The sequence below is a fragment of the Pseudorasbora parva genome, chromosome 10, assembly GCF_024679245.1.
Source record: "Pseudorasbora parva isolate DD20220531a chromosome 10, ASM2467924v1, whole genome shotgun sequence".
NCBI classification, from domain to species: domain Eukaryota; kingdom Metazoa; phylum Chordata; class Actinopteri; order Cypriniformes; family Gobionidae; genus Pseudorasbora; species Pseudorasbora parva.
Window position 1 is genome coordinate 1,418,669 of NC_090181.1, and position 17,960 is coordinate 1,436,628.

General features: G+C 39.5%; 1 protein-coding gene across 4 annotated transcripts in view; it reads left to right on the top strand.

Annotated features, from left to right (window-relative positions):
• LOC137090871 (formin) overlaps window positions 1–17,960 on the top strand; it is a 126,771-nt gene that overhangs the window by 35,232 nt on the left and 73,579 nt on the right. For all 4 annotated transcript variants that reach the window (XM_067454847.1, XM_067454850.1, XM_067454849.1 and 1 more), the window contains 4 exons: window positions 3,983–4,100; window positions 9,192–9,253; window positions 13,171–13,922; window positions 15,228–15,369. In XM_067454847.1, the coding sequence (XP_067310948.1) occupies window positions 3,983–4,100; window positions 9,192–9,253; window positions 13,171–13,922; window positions 15,228–15,369 (1,074 nt within the window). The remainder of the gene's footprint in view (window positions 1–3,982; window positions 4,101–9,191; window positions 9,254–13,170; window positions 13,923–15,227; window positions 15,370–17,960) is intronic.

The window sequence follows — 17,960 nt, forward strand, 5'->3', positions numbered from 1 at the left end:
GTAGACCATGAGCTTTAAAACGATACCCTACTCAAGTGAAATCTTGAATGGTTTAAAAGATATACCCATTTGAATTATGGTCCTCTGCCCTCTTTTCTAATTAAAAACCTGAGTAAATTGCTTTGACAAAATCAGTCAGCGTTTATGTCAGTGTTCCTGTACATTTCTAAGCCTTTTGGTTGGTTTTATATAACATTTAACAACATTTGGAGAGCAGAGATATTGACGTTTAAAGGGATAGTTCACCCAAAAATAACCCTGTGATGTTGATCTGCTGACCCCCCGGGGCGTCTGACATATAGGTGTGTTTGTTTCTTCAGTAGAACACACATTAAGATTTTTAACTCTAACCGTTACTCGTATAATGCCCTGGGGGGAAGCAGATAAACATCACATTTTCACTTTTGGGTGATCTATCCCTTTAAGAGGATACCTGGAGTATAGGCAAATGCTCAGAAGTGACGAGAGGAGTTGAGAATGTTAATTTCCAGCAAGTTTGGCAAACTTTGTCAACTTTAATAATCATTTAAATACCTTTACTCAGTTATCTGGACTACGAAACTTTGGGAGATTATTTTTTTATGTCTGTTCTTTGAAATTAGCTAAAAATGTTTGATTGTTTTTCCACATTATCAGACCGTATCTTAAAGGAACTGTATGTAAATGTATTTTAATGAATCATAAAATGGCCCTGATATGTCTCTAGACATTAAGAAATCATGTTCATTTCAAACGCTTCTATCACTGCCAACAGTAGTCCGGCAGGATATTGTCATTATAAAGTTGTTGTTGCAGCCCTCAGCTGATGTTGATGATGTCATGTTGTGTTTTGGCCTGAAGCTCCGCCCTCTACCTATCGACCAATCAGGAAGTCAGTAGTGTATTGGGGTTGCCAGATCTGCTTCAGTGCAGATCTACAAACGTTCTGCTGATCCTGCAGCCAATCTGGCAACCTCGGGGGAGGGGGAGAGGGAGACACTAGCCTGATGTGGTCATACTCAATTCTAGTCAGAATATGAGTCTGACATTTCTCCATTGGGCTGTGCTTATGGGGTGTGTTTCAACCAAACCAGGACAGACCTACAACCAATCAGAGCAATGAAGCGACGTCAGCAGAGCTCAACTAACTGCACTGTGTTGCCAAGTCCGCATTTTTTTCCCCGGGGGTTGTTTTCTATGTCTGCGGGTTGAAGCGACTATTATGTGATATATAGACGCATGAGTGCAAATTTTAGCAGGCAACATTGCCAAAATAACACACATTTACCCCCCCCCCCCCCCCCCCCCCCCCAGTAGTTAGGGGGCTAGTAGTTGGCGGGTTTTGTTGTAAAAACTTGGCAACCCTGACTGAATGCGCTGGAATAAACGATCTTTGCGCTTGTTGTAAAAAAATAAAAGAATTTAATGATACACAGAGTACTTACCCAACATGATCATCATTACTGAGAGAAATAGTGAAGGTGATGCAGATACAAACAAGCTCTCCGTTTAGGATTCGATCAAATATAGCCCAAGCCCCTTTGATGACGTGATGATTACGGTACTGTTGATCATCTGTCCATCATCGGCTAAAGCCCGCCCTGATGATCTCATTGGTCCGAACAGTTTCTGTTCGGAGATAATTACTCCTCTATTGAGCGAGGCCAGACCGAACTGCCCGACCTAAAAATTTTGTGGGCGGGGCTAAGTTCGGCTGGCATCCAGGCTAGGGAGATACCGCTCTACAGTCATTTAAAAGTGATTGCAGTACCAGTTTTGGTCACAATCTTACATAAGCCGCGTTTCCACCGCAGGAACATTACCCAGGAACCAGGAACTTTGGGTGGTACTCGGTGTGTTTAGACCGCAGGAACCAGGGTCCAAAGGAAGTTCCGGGTAAATATTTCCCCCTCCAAACGGCCCTGCTTGTGAGCTAGTACTTTTTCAAAGTTCAGGAACTTTCGAGGGCGGGACATGCTGATTGGTTTAGCTCACGCAGCATTTTATTTCAACCGGCATTTTTAAAAGTCTTTTGCGAAGTTCGTTCTGCGTTCAGTAGATATCAGTCTTGCTCTCTGTCTGATGGCGCGCGTTCGTCTCAGCCATCTCACGTTCAGTGTCCGTAATAGCTGATAATAATATACATTGTCATTTTAAATCTAGCTTTACAAGCTTTCTGAATATGCTGCTGAATCTGCATATTAGTGCTCTTTTCTGTTGTTGTTAATGACCACTTTAGTAAACCTAACGCTATACATAACCAGCAAAAGCAGCACAGCTTGAATCTCTTCCATATACTCGTTATTAATTTTTTTACAGTCTATTTTTCACCATGTAAACGACCTGACCGATTACTATAAGTGTGCGTCCTTAAATGACGTGACAGCGCGCGCCGCGCTCATGTTGACAAGAGAGGAAAGCTCATTTTTCTGAGGGGTTAACTTTTTATTTCGTAAGTTATGAAGATAATGTTGGAGTAATGACACAGCGTATATTACCCCGGGCAGTTTTTACTTTAACTGCGCCTGACAGAAGAATAGTTTTTTCTGAGATGATTATTACACTTTACAACAGATAAATTGCTGATATAATACTGTATTAGTCCTGGTGGCCGGTAAGAGTTGCTATACAGTTAACACATTCAGCTGCTGGAGAAAACAGCGGCGACATTTCTGATGCGGCAGACAAACTGCATGTGACAAAATGATTGCGATTGAAAGTCATCACATGTAAACACGATCGGTTTAGATAACGTCTCATGTAAACAGTCCACTAAATCTTTCAATCGGTACAAAAAATGTCATTTTTTTGTTCATTTTTGCGGTCGCGCAAAAATGATTACTGTCCGTTACTGACTTGGAGGAGCAGTCGCGCGCAGTCCTACATCACCGGACAAATCTGCCTAATCTTCTCGGTACTTTAGATCGCGGTGGAAACGCAGACAGCTGCAGGTCTGGGGGGAGAAAAGTTCCTGGTACAAATTGTTCCGGATAATTTTGGTGGAAACGGGGCTATACATTTCCTTTAAAATAGAACATTGCGAACTTGCGACTCATTTTGCCAGATCGGGTCACATTTATACAAAATGTATTTAACCCTTAAATGCATGACTGTTTCGCCAAACATTCTTACATATTCGGTTCGTTAGCGACCCGGATCTATATTTAACATGGCTAGAGCTCTACCTGTCGCGATGATATATAAAACTCCTGATATTAGAGTAACAGCTACAGAAGAATAAAATAAAACCTATTTGGTTCCCTTTTGGAGCTTTGAAGGGTTTAGTTTGAGCAGATGTTTAACACCATCATCATCATCATCTGTCCTCGTCAGAGCTCGTCTACATTCAGCATCTGCCTCATATTCACCATCTCACGCACATTCTCATTTTCAACGTCTTCAAAATCAATATTTTGATCACTGACAGCTTCTTCACCAGATCCATCCTCAGTGACATTGACACTAATATCTGATTGTGTTCAGTTCTTGCTCTCTGCAGTAAATCACTGAGACATTTCAAGTTTTGCCGATTATAATTACTATAGTTTAGTTTTCTGTCAGAGGTAACTATGTGGTGACGTCATTGTGTATCAGACATTGCCACCCTGTGGAATAAAGGTGAATTGCGCCCTATTTTGTGATTATAGACTAATTTATCATTGTGCAAAAAAAAAAAAAAAAAAAAAAAATACAATCGTCCACACCTCGGGTCGTTAGCGACCCTATACAAAAACTAGTGAAAAAACAGGCATTCAATTATAATTATATAATTTTCTTGTTATATTGTTTAAAATGGATTGATTGAGGAATACTAAGAAGGTTGATGTCTAACTTTAAAAATTGAACGAGGAGGAGGAGGAGGAGGGTAGTGAATGACGTCTCTGGTCGCTAACGACACGAGGTATGCATTTAAGGGTTAAATAACAATTTCATGGCATTTTGTTAACTTGGGTGTTTGTTTACATGCAGTACAGTGATTGCTCATTTCTGTGTTTCTTCTCAGTCTGAAGTCGCGTCTCCATCCGACGGTGAGGACCGAACGCCTGGACGTCTGCAGGCCGTCTGGCCTCCACCTAAAGAGGATGGAGAGGAGAAGGTGGGGCTGCGCTACACAGAAGCGGGTGAGCCAGTTTCTCTTCACGGTCACTCTTCCAGACTCACATCTTACGCTAAATGAGCGGGATCAGTGAACAGCAAACACTGCAAAAAATGATTTTTTTATTTAGTATTTTTGTCTTGTTTCTAGTCCAAACATCTAAAAATTCTTAAAAAAGAAGTATTTACTAGACAAGCAAAAGTAATTGTCTTGTTTTGGGGAAAAATAACTCAAAATGAAGAGAGTTTCTGCTTAAAATAAGATAAATAATCTGCCAATGGGGTGAGAAAAATAATCTTAATTCAAACAGAAAACAAGATTATTTTTCTCACCCCATTGGCAGATTATTTATCTTATTTTAAGCAGAAACTCTTATCATTTTGAGTTATTTTCCCCCAAAACAAGACAATTACTTTTGCTTGTCTAGTAAATACTTCTTGTTTTAATAATTTTTAGATATTTTGACTAGAAACATTTTTTGTGAAGTTGCATCTGCACTTTCAACAATCGCTGGGATCAGATCATACACACAGTCCAGCATCTCTTAAACACACACTACTGTTCAGAAGTGTGGGGTCACTGTAGACTGGAGTAATGATGATAAATTCAGCTTTGATCACAGGAATAAATCACACTTCACTATATATTCACATCGAGAACAGATGATCTACACTGGAGGAATATTTCACTGCTTTACTGGATTCATGAGCAGTAGTGAGCAGAAGAGACTCTTTCAGAAACATTAAAAAAATTCAGATACCAAACTTTTGAACAGCGGTTATAAAATTGGTAGTGTGGTTTTAGCTTCGGTGCTACAGGTCTGAGGCTATTAGCCCAGCCCGGCCCGTTGAAAGCTCTGTGCCCGGTTGCATAAACCACCTAAAGTTTTTCCCTTAAGTATGAGACTTAAGGGATGATTTTCCCTTAACTAAGGGAATAATTAAAGAGTGTTGCATATAATCCCTTAAACGGTTCTCTTAGGTAAGGTAAACTGTTAAGTATTTCATGACAGCGATCCAGGTTTTGCTGTTATAAAATTCTATTGTTGTAATGGACACGTTATTTGTTAATGCAGATAGCGGTACGTTTTCACAGAACACAACATAACTTAGATAAGAGAATACCAGATGAGAAAATAGATAATTTAGAGAAATTCTGCCATCATTTACTCACCCTTGTGTCGTTCAAAACCCGTAAGACTTTCGTCCATCTATGGAAAACAAAAACAAATGATTTTTAAAAATATATATATTCTTTTCTCACTTATGTCCATTCATCGAAAGATATAAAAGTAATTGATATGATTCAGGCTGTTTGGGCAGCTCAAACGCTCGCGCGTGTTCAAGAATCACCAATGGTTCGTTATGTGTGATGCATGAACATTTTGCGCTTCCGTTAATCAATGTTTATGTGAAATTCCAGTTTGTTAGCGATCTCATATATCCCGCGGCGATCAAACCGATATTTTCGAAGCAGTTTTTCATCACTAAGATGGTCCAGAGGGTTCGCCCTATCGCGAAAAATTCACTTTGGCACATCTATATCTTCAACAGGATCCATAAACTCCAAACCATTGTTTCCTCATTAATGTTCGTAAACTCTTAAGGTAACGTTTTCCTAACCTTAAACTATACTTAGGAAAATGACAGTTAAGGGGCTTTATGCAACACACAGCGGTTTTAAGGGACTGCTTAAGTGAAAAATAGGCACTTGAGGTTCATTCTAAGGGTTTATGATGTTTCAGTTTAAGAAACGCTTTAGTGACACTTGTCACTTGTTGTGATGTTTATCTGCTGACCCCAGGGCATCAACATGTAGGTGTGTGTGTTTCTTCAGGAGAACACAAATGAAGATTTTTAACTCAGCCGTTGCTGTGTGTCAGTCATATAATGATGTGAATGGGGAACAATTCTATGAGAGCAAAACAAACAAACATGCTTAGACAACATGCACTCGTGACGACACACTGATGTCTTAAGACACGAACCCATCGGTTTCTGAGAGAAACACAACAGTATTTGTTATTTTTTGACCTCATATCAGACGAATCTCATCTAGTGTTCCCATCCGCTATTACTGCCGTCTGATGAGGTCAAACTGATAGATATTATGTAGATGCCTCATTCAGCTGATCTGCGCAGGCACTAATGAGGAATCTATATATATATTAGTGCTGTCCTCGACTAAGGATTTAGACAATCGAATCAGAATTGTCGAATCTCTCTATGGTCGACTGATAGTCGAATCATCTGTGTGTGTGAATGGGTTGGGAGGGGCACGACACTGTCAGCAGAAGGGTAAAACTATTGTTATTTTCCTTTACACACTGCACACAGCAACAACTTTTAATAAAGTGACCAAAACTGACAGACGAACTGACAATGGCTTTCTTATTTAGGTTTAAATAGCCTAAAAGGTAATGTGGTGGATAAACATAAACCGTTTTCTCATAACATGTTAAAGCCGCGATCGAAATACAGAACATCACACAAATATATAAAAGAACAATTTGATAAATAAACTTAAAAAAAATACCTGCCTAGAGAGGAAAAGAACACTTTGAGTGCATTTACATGCACGTTCTGAAGCTGATTGTGCCTATGAAGCGGGTGAAGACATACGCGAAGCTCAGCCCCGCGCGCCTCAGGATCTCACACCGCCACCTGACGCGCACATTATATACACGCGAGCTCAATTTTGAATTGACTGACAGATGAGCTGCACGAAAGCGCTCTGTGGTGCGGCAGGATTTTAAACAACTTCCTGAGTGGCCGCGGACAGGCGCTGAATGCTGCCGCCGGTGTGTGTACACTCATTGAACGTGTTCTAATTTTAAAGGCGCGGTGCGAAGCTCAGCGCCCTTAAAGGAGTCACACACCGATGCTCAGCTCAGCGCCGCGACACGTCTTTAAAATATTGAGCACCCCCATATTGCTAAAATGGTATGATCCTCGTTTCATAACACCCGCGAAGATTCGACCGTGAGATCGGTGGTCGAATCAGGCTCCGCATATCGATGCATCGAATCTTCGACTATTCGGGGTCACCCCTAAAATATATATATATATGATCGCGCCAGTTTGACCTATTGATGCCGTGGGGGCTCGAGGACCCTTTGACTCGCGCATGTGTTAGACTCCTTGGTCCGTGTTTCAAGACGGGTCAGGACCTACAGTTATTAATATTATTAAAGGAGTACTTCAGTGCTGGGAAGATTAATCTGTATTTAAAGTGGGATATTACTGTAGTAGAAATGTGAAATTATTTTTGAATTTGGTGCTTTCTAGACTGAGAAAAGACAGAACTTATTTTTGTCTCATGGGGATAAAAGACTACAATTCCCAGAATGCTTCGCTGCCCTGTGAAGCCATTCCCAAAGCCACCACTACTGGATTACTGATCACTGTCCCACCGCGACCGTGATGATCTTCATAAAATCAGTTCAGTTAGAGAACAGACACTACAATTAAAAATGTGAGTGAGCCTCACAGCCCAAACGCTGCAGGAGTCAGATTGACAGTCATGGATGAGCTCGTGATGAGAGCTGAGGTAAACGCGTCCGTGGCATAAATTTACAGCTTAACTTACATAGGAATTAGTTTGAGAAGTTGAAAGACTTACTTTGCTCTGCCGGCCGCACCGTTTAAACACCGAGTGCCTGAGGCTGAGGCTGCGAGCTGAGTGCTGTGAGTGTGATCTCCATCCCCATGCCGAGTTGAAAACATGAGGAAATGGCTCCCTCTGCTGGCTGTAGTCTTTAGCCTCTGCCCAACAATTTCTCCGATGGCGCAAATTGAAGATATTTGCATCATGGGAGGATTTTTTCCATGATACAAAGCCATATGCTAATCGCTGAAGTAACCCTTTAAAGACCAGATAATGTTCTATTAATGTTACTGGAAGAACATTGAGAGAACCTTGACAGAACATTAGCTGAAGTTTTTTTTCTCTTTGTCCTGCCTGATTGTGCGGTTCTTTTATGTGTTGCGGTGTCATGTGATGCTGTTAAATTAAATGGAAAGCAGCATCCTCGTTTGCCCACAAACCAGCTGAACACAGGAAATGTGATTTATCAGACTACACAAAGCCTGTTGATCTCTTCTGACTGGTAACACAAAACCAGCTGCACTGGTCCATCCAGCTCTGACCTTTAATGCCAAGAACTCAAACTAGGGCAGTTCAGACTGCAGTCGAGTCTGACTGATGGGTGTGAATGAAGTCCAAATATCTAAACATTCTCAAATCAAAATACATTTACTGGAGAAGCAACATGACTGACAATATCAAGTCTTGTAGACTCGAATCTACTCAGTATTTTAAGTCGACACTTAAAAATGTGTCGAAATGAAGTGAGTTTGAGTTTAACCCCCTGGACCCTAAGGCTATTTTGTGGCCCTAAAGAAGTTTTGACATGCTCTGACATTTGTGTTTTTTTCCCCAGTTGCTTTAAAAAGCATATTAATGGCTAAAATCTGATTACACGGTATGCAGCACAGTAAAATGTGAGCAACATGTACATCAAAGTTTGTAGTTTTGAGAAAATAATGTTTATACATAGTTTTTGAAAAAACTAAAACTTTAAATCACTGAAATAAGGCCATCCTAACACACTTTAAACAACTACACTGCAAAAAATGCTTTTCTTACTTAGTATTTTTGTCTTGTTTAAAGTTTTTGTTCATAAATATATTCATATAACATCATATTACTTGCACTGACTTTACTTGAATTAAAATTGTATTAGCTCATGCTGGTGCACGCATCAACAACCCAGCTTACAAAAATATGTTTAAGAATATTTAGCTAACGTTCCCATTAAGTTATAAAAACGTTGTTTTTGAATGTTCTCTTCAAACAAGTAGCAACAAAAATGTAAGAGGAGTTCAAACATTTGAGAAAAATGTTCATTATTTTGGTTGTTTGTGTAAGTCAGCTTTATTTCTACAGCACTTTATACAATACAGATTGTTTCAAAACCTCTTCACAATAATCAACGGCTAAATAATTTAATCAATGGTGCAAACTTCATCAAATACGAGACTAATTCATATTGTGCTGATACAGTGTGTGTGTGTGTGTGTGTGTGTGTGTGTGTGTGTGTTTTGTGGTTCCTCAGAGCACCAGGCCGCCCTCCTTCAGCTGAAGAGAGAGTCTAAAGAGGAGCTGGAGAAACTGCATGTGAGTTTTGCTCTGTTCTGAACATCCAATCGTCCTGAGCTGCAGTACTAGAAGAACACACTAGATGTCAGGAGAGACCAATCTAATCGAGTGTGTGTGTGTGTGTGTGTTCGGCCTCCAGATCTGAGTGTGTCAGAATGAGATTGATTTAATCTTTAAGAAAAAGCATTCACAACCAGTTATTCTGCTGTTTTTACTGAATGCCAAGGGTTATTATATTTCACAAAAAAAGAACCATACAAACATTTATTTAATGTTACTTGAAATAAAATAAACTTACAATTGTACACATAATATTTTTGTAATGCTGGCTAAATTATATTGTATATAATGTATAATATATTATATATTCTAGCTATCTATAATATAATGAAATAATGAATTTTTTTGCTTTTTTTGAACATAACAGTGCTTTTAGTTTTTACCCCTTCCGCCAAAAATTTGAAATTAATAATAATAATAATAAAATAAGTTAATAAATAAATTGCACATTATAATACAAAAAATACAGAACAGCTAAAAGGAAATATACAATTAAATAAAAAATACACAGATCAATAAAGGGTTTTTTCCAACTTTACAGAAATAGTAGTAACACTACAGATATATAGGACAGATTTAGAATATTTTTATTTTATTTCATATTTTTAAAATAAAATATTTTTACTTCATTACATTATGTATTATTTATATACAACATATGATATATAGATATATAATAAATACATTGTAAATATTATCTGTGTGTGTGTGTAAGCCTTGAACTAGTTTCTTGCTGAAATAACAAATTACATTTCTTAATTTCATTTAGTTTAACTAATACAAGAAGCAAAAACTAATTTTGGTGTGAGTGTGTAAATGAGAAATATTTTATTTATGTTTTTTTTTTTATTTTAGGCAGAAATTAATTAATGCTATAAATAGAAAATTACTTAATATTAATATTATATATATATATATATATATATATATATATATATATATATATATATATATATATATATATATATATATAATATAATATATATGCACACATAAATAAAATAAATAACATTTCTTATTTTCATTTAGTTAAAAATAATGATATAGTTAGAGACATATATAAATGAAAAACACACAACAAAATTACTAAAACCTTAAAACTGAACTGAAAACAGAAAATGCATCTTAAATGTGTGTTGATGAAGCAGTGAGTTCTCCATGCCGTAATGATTGTACAGTAATGTTAAGGTGAGCAGAGGCTGACTTCATCTCTGCGTTCAGCTCTTCTCCTGCTGTCAGTTTAGCACTAAATGCAGATTTACTTTCAGGCTTGATGCGCCAAGATCAGCTCCCAGCGGTCCATTTGCAGTCTGGACAATATGATGTTTTATCATTTTTGAAAGTATATAAAACAACGACAGCCGATGTGGAAAATCAGTGGCGTAGACGCGCGACTGTTTTACGAGCACGTGTGCTTTATGCTCGACCCTGAAAGCCAAACTCTCACTGAAGAAAATGCTCTTCTTATTTAGTATTTTTTTCTTGTTTCCGGTCCAAATATCTAAATATTCTTCACTCAAGATGCATTTACTAGATCAGTAAAATTACATAAGATATTTTTCCTTTGTTAAAAATAATATCAAAATTAGTTTTTGCTTAAAACAGGCAAAATGATCTGCCAATGGGGTGAGAGAAATAATCTTATTTCTGTTTGGGACGGAAACAAGAAACAAGATTTCAATCAGAAATAAGATTATTTTGCTCACCCCATTGGCAGATCATTTTGCCTGTTTTAAGCAAAAACTCACTTCATTTAGATTTTAATTTCAATAAAACACTTATCTTTTACTTATATAGTAAATGCAAAAGGATTTAAGAATTGTTAGATATTTATACTAGAAACAAGACAAAATGACTGAGTAAGAAGAGCATTTTTTGCAGTGCTCCCTCAGGTTCAACACTTCTGCTCAATGAGAGTTTTTGATCAAATTAAAGCAGCCTTTATATGTTGTAGTCACATTCAGCCTGTCTGCCAGAGAGGACATCTCGTTTTCATAAGCAGCCTTGCGAGTTGCAGCAGGTTAATGTATTTGTAGTGTTTAATGTGGTGACCTTTGACTGTAAACAGCGATATTGAATGTGAGGGCAGCGTGAAGGGAAGCCATGATGTTCTGATGGACTCCAGATGCTCCTGGCAGCTCCTCGAATTAAATAAGATGATGGTTTACTGCAGAACGCGTCTCGAGATCTCATCTGTAAAGCTGCGGTCGGAGCTGTCGCGTCCGCTCAGGAAAACCCTCCATTATTTCAGCCTGAAGAGAGAGTCTGAAAGTGCCGCTCAGATCCAGCGGCTGATAGGAACGGCTCTGAAATCATTTCAGATGTGTCTCGTCTTTTGAGTAAATTCAGTATTTCACTTTAGGGCTGTCAAAATTAACGCGTTAACAAATTCATTTTAATTTAATTCAAATTGTATTATCACTAATTGTTATCCCGGCACTAATTGTATTAATGCAGTGTGCATTTTCTGTTTGATCCGTTCCGTAGCCCGTAGTTGGAGAAATCGAGATCAGCCAAAGATGTAAAGGACGCAGCAGCAAATTGAAATAGGGAAAGAAAAGGGTTAACATTAATATTACTTTTCTAAACCACCAACAGTGCCATATTTTCTGTTTCTGTATTTTCTGTTTGAAAGAAAAGTGTGTTTTTACACTGAGCACATTCTCTGCAGTCTGAGCGTGATGCACTGAAGCTCACTCTCTCTCATATCCGAGGTAAATCATTAACACCGCCAACACTTACGGCACATGTTTTATTGAACTAAATACATTACAATCGGCTAAAACGAATACTTTTCTGAACAAGAGCACTCCCGAGTCCATGTTTCTCCCTGTGTGACAAATGAGAGAAATCACTGCTTATTCTACATTTTTAAGCTTAGAAACATGAACAAGTTCTTTGAAAAAGAACTTAATGCGCTGTATAGTTTCACTAATAATAAATTTACATTTGCTTAAAACATACATATTTGTTCATATACCCATGTTGATTAGAGTATTAAAAAGTTAATTTAAACTTAATTTAAAATACATTTACAACTGATAAAAATGTGCGATTAAGTTGCGATTAATAGTGAGTTAACGCACTACGATCATGCAATTAATCGCGCGTTAACTCACAACGATCATGTGATTAATAGCGAGTTAACGCACGACGATCATGCGATTAATTGCGAGTTAACTCATGACGGTCATGTGATTAATCACAAGGTAACTCACGCCAAGCACACAATTAATTGTGAGTGAAATCACAATGGTTGTGATTAATCGCGGCCATGCAATTAATCGTGAGTCGACTCACGATGCCCATGCGATTAATCGCGGGTTGCCGAGCAGCGTTCATGAGATTAATCACATGCTAACTTATGCATACATGTGATTAACCGCGAGTTAACTCACGCCGCTCATGCGATTAATCGCGAGTCACCACGCAATGATCATGTGATTAATCACACGTTAACTCATGCTGATCAGGTGATTAATCGCACGTTAACTCATGCTGATCATGTGATTAATCGCACGTTAACTCATGCTGATCATGTGATTAATCACACGTTAACTCACGCTGATCATGTGATTAATCGCACGTTAACTCATGCTGATCATGTGATTAATCGCGAGTTGACGCGTGATGATCATGCGATTAATTGCGAGTTTACTCATGGCGGCCATGTGATTAATCGTGAGTTAACTCATGACGCTCATGCGATTAATCGCAATTAAATATTTTAGTCGATTGACAGCCCTATTTTACTTTTATCATAACTTGCTAGATTTGTACATTTTCTGAGTGTTAAAATGAGATGCAATGCACAACTACTGGTTTTCAACTGCATACTAATAGTAATTGTTGTTTTTGCATGTGTATGAATCCAGGCGGATTTCGAGCTGCGGCTTTTCCAGGTTCGAGGCGAGCATGCGGAGGTTGTGTCCCGTCTGGAGTCGCTCATCGGCCGGATGCAGCGGGAGCAGAGGTCTGGCTCCGTACGGGAGCACGGCGAGCTGCAGGAGGTGTGTGTGTCCACCGAAGACGACCTGCCGGCCAAAAGCTTCCGCAATGTGTGTGTCCAAACGGACCGCGAGACCTTCATCAAAACCCCTGAGAGTGACGAGACAAGAGCGCTCAACACCAGCTCCAGCCTGCCCAAAAAACTGAACTTGGACTCCATCAGCCAGAGTTTGGGTGTGAGCCCAGGACCTCCTCCTCCACCTCCTCCTCTTCCAGGTAGCTCCGCCCCTCTTCTTCCTCCACCTCCTCCGCCCTTACCTGGGCTTGCACATGCTCCGCCCCCAGCTCCTCCCCTTGGAGCACATGCTCCGCCCCCACCTCCTCCCCTTCCAGGAGCACATGTTCCGCCCCCACCGCCGCCCCTCCCCGGAGCACATGCTCCGCCCCCACCGCCACCTCTCCCTGGAGCTCCTCCTCCTGCTCCGCCCCCACCTGGTCTACCTGGAGCCCCGCCTCCTCCTCCACCAATGGCGGGCTTTGGTGGCCCTCCTCCGCCTCCCGCGTTCGGCTTGTCAGGATTCGGACAGGCGGCTGAGAAAGCTCCGCGTAAGCCTACGGTGGAACCGGCCTGCCCCATGAAACCGCTTTACTGGAACCGTATTCAGATTCAGGACAACAAGTAAGTCCTCGACACTAGACACAAGAAATGTATGACTTTCTTTCTTCTAGATGTTTTGAAAAAGTTTTTTTTATTTGTATTCTTTACAATGAAAGTCAATGGGTTCTAATGTCCTTTGCTTTCTAGCGTTCTTCAAAATATCTGCATTTGTGTTCAAAAGAAAGAAGTTATAATGGTTTCCCTGAAAAACAACCCCACCCCATAATGCCCCCTCCACCAAACTTTACACTTTGCACAATGCAGTCCCGTTCTCTTGGCGACCGTCAAACCCAGACTCCTCCATGGGATTGTCAGACTGAAGTGTGATTGGTCGCTCAGAGAACACGTCTCACTGCTCTAGAGTCCAGTGGCGGCTGCTTTACTCCACTGCATCCCACGCTTTGCATTGCTCTTGGTGATGTAAGGCTTGGATGAGCTGCTCGGCCATGGAAACCCATTCCATGAAGCTCTCTCTGCTGTTCTTGAGCTCATCTGAAGGCCACAGAAGTCTGGAGGTCTGGAGCTGTTGACTGCACACTGTGACCCTCAGCATGTGCTGATCCCGCTCTGGGATTTAACACTTCGTGGCTGAGTTGCTGTTGTTCCCAATGGCTTCCACTTTGTTATAATCCCACTAACAGTTGAGCGTGGAATATTTAGTAGTGAGGAAATGTCAGGAATGGCCTTATTGCACAGGTGGCAACCTATCACGGCTCCACGCTTGAGTTCACTGAGCTCCTGAGAGCCACCCATTCTTACACTAATGTGTGTAGAAGCGTCTGCAGGCCGAGAGCTGGAGTTATACACCTGTGGCCATGAAGAGACTGAACACCTGAACTCAGGGATCTGAAAGGGCGGCCCAATACTTTTGGCAATATAGTGTTTGATAGTCACTTATAGCGTGGAGGAGGCTGCTGAGATACACATCACTTTATCAGGCGGTATTACCCCAAATAAGTGTTTTTCTCTCGGGATAAGAGAGTGGAAACTCTTAAAAGTCTCCCTCATACGCCATCTGCCTGTTTGTGTTGCTCGTGTTTCTCAGCAACGGCAGAAACCAAATCGTTCTCATCCATAATACTGAGAGAATCGTTGCAAAACACTTCAGATCAGTTTTGAGTGTGAGTCTCATCAATGTCAGTGTCTTTTATATTCAGTTTCATGGAGTCCCAGCACAGCCATGTCCTCAGAAAGCTTAGAAATTAACTAATGCTGTTTGCCTCAGTACTGCAACATTTCCCATCTGTTCCTCCACCAGTGTTATTTAAAGAGCATTTGTGTCATGTTCTCTGACACATCAATCCTGTGTGTGTGTGTGTTTTACAGTAATAACACACTCTGGAGTTCACTGGAAGAGCCCGATATCATAAACGCCAAAGAGTTTGAGGATCTGTTCGCTAAAGCCGCCGTACAAGCCAAGAAGAAACCGCTGTCAGACACGTATGAGAAGAAGAACAAAGCCAAAAAGGTACGTCACAGCCTTGACAAATAATGAGATTGATTTTACACTGAACCTTAAAGTGTCCACTGCTTCCTGTAAAGATGCTTTTTGTGTTATCATGAACACATGGAGTGTTTATAGCTTGTAATGAAAGGAAGTCACATTGTTTTTACCACTAGAGGGAGTTTCAGGCACAGTCTGTGTCTCACTAACAAACCGAAGGACCTTAAAGTCAGCATGAAAGGGATGTTACGCTGGTCTTTTATTCTCTATTGTGCCTTATGTCGAGTGAATCGCTTCTCAAACAAGAACACATGTGGGCGGGGCTTGATTCTGTGTGTGGGGAGTTGATTGGATGGCTGTGGTCTGCTATTGGCTGATCTCATGTGAGTCACAGGTGGCCCCGCCCTCGTCATCAGAGAACAGATGAAGTTATTCTGACTCTAGATTACGGAGCATTTCAGGTTTGTGGTTTCTTTAGAGAGATGCCGATGCCGATCACCATTTGAACCTTTTTTGCTACATTTTAAACCACTTTTGCTTCATTTCAACCCGTTTTTGCTACATTTAAAACGTTTTTTGTGTGTGTGTGTGTGTGTGTGTGCTACATTTAGCTACATTGTAGCAAAAACCTGCTTTCTTAAAATTTAAGAATGCGGGTTTTTGCTACATTCTAACCTCTTTTGCTACATTTAAACATTTGTTGCTTCATTTTAACCCACTTTGTTTTATTTTAAACCTTTTTTGCTACATTTAAACATTTTTTTGATATATTTAGCTACATTTTAACCCGCTTTGTTTTATTTTAACCAGTTTTTGCTACATTTTAACCTCTTTTTTGCTATATTTTAACCAGTTTTTGCTACATTTTAACCTCTTTTTTGCTATATTTAAACCAGTTTTTTCTACATTTAAACCTTTTTTGCTATATTTTAACCAGTTTTTGCTACATTTAGCTACATTTAACCCGCTTTGTTTAAATTCAACCCGTTTTTACTACATTTAAACCTTTTTTGCTACATTTAAACTTTTTTTGCTAAATTTTAACAAGTTTTTGCCACATTTTAACCAGTTGTTGCTACATTTTAACCTCTTTTGCTACATTTAAACCTTTTTTTGCAAAAATTTAACCCGCTTTGTTTATTTTTAACGCGTTGTTGCTACATTTTAACTGGTTTTTGCTGCATGTGAACCCATTCTTGCTACATTTAAACCTCTTTTTTGCTATATTTAAACAAGTTTTTGCTACATTTTAACCTTTTTTGCTACATTTAAATCTCTTTTTGCTATATTTAAACCAGTTTTTTCTACATTTAAACCTTTTTTTGCTATATTTTAACCAGTTTTTGCTACATTTAGCTACGTTCAACCCGTTTTTACTACATTTAAACCTTTTTTGATACATTTAAACCCGCTTTATTTAATTTGAACCCATTCTTGCTACATTTTAACCTCTTTTTGGCTATATTTAAACAAGTTTTTGCCACATTTTAACCAGTTGTTGCTACATTTTAACCTCTTTTGCTACATTTAAACCTTTTTTTTGCAAAAATTTAACCCGCTTTCTTTATTTTTAACGCGTTGTTGCTACATTTTAACTGGTTTTTGCTGCATGTAAACCTTTTTTTGCTACATTTTAATCTGTTTTTGGTACATTTAGCTACATTTTAACCGGCTTTGTTTAATTGTAACCCTTTTTGCTTCATTTTAATCTCTTTTGCTACATACAAAAAAATGTTGCTCCATTTATTTTTGCCGCATGAATCCCCAGTACATATGTAAAATAGGGCGGGGCTTGATTGTGTCTGTGGGGAGTTGATTGGATGGCTGTGGTCTGCTATTGGCTGATCTCGTGAGTGACAGGTGGCCCCGTCCTCATCATTAGAGAAGAGATTAAGTTATTCTGACTCAGGATTATGAACACAATCATGATGTGCACTGATAAATAACTTATAATAAACACCGCAATATTCCATAATAATACTAGAATTGTCCATTTTGATTTAACAGTGATTTTAATATCCATTAGACAGTGTAATTGGTTACAGTGTATGCATCAGCCATTAACAGCAGTTAGTTTTATAGAGATCATTGTGCTTTGGCATGATTTATAAGTGACATGCAAGGAATGAGGGACTTATGGTTTGTACTTGCATATAATAAGCTTATTTTGAGCTCTTATTCCCCATAATCCCCCTGTGCACTGATATTTAGTGGTGTTTTGATCAGGTTTACAGGCACATGTTGGTTAAAGACAATATTCAGCATAGATATACCAATGAGCCTGATATATGTGGTCTGTGAGTGTGTGTTAATGACCTGGGCCGTTATCTCAGTGGGATGAGGTCTGAATGACTCCTCCAGCTCTCTCTTGTCTGCGTTTCACTGGACGCTGCAGTGGGGACAGTAATGACCGGTCAGCATGGGTCTGGCGTCCAAGAAGTTAAAAATTCAGGCTGGACACAAAACAGTCCAGACACACCTGATCAATCAGCTGGGGCTGCACGTCGCCTGTGAGTGTGTGTGTGAGCGAGAGAGAGAGAGAGAGTGTGTGTGCGTGTTTGTGAGAGTGTGTGTGTGTGTGTGTGTTTGATAGGTAGGGGCAGTGTAGGGGGATA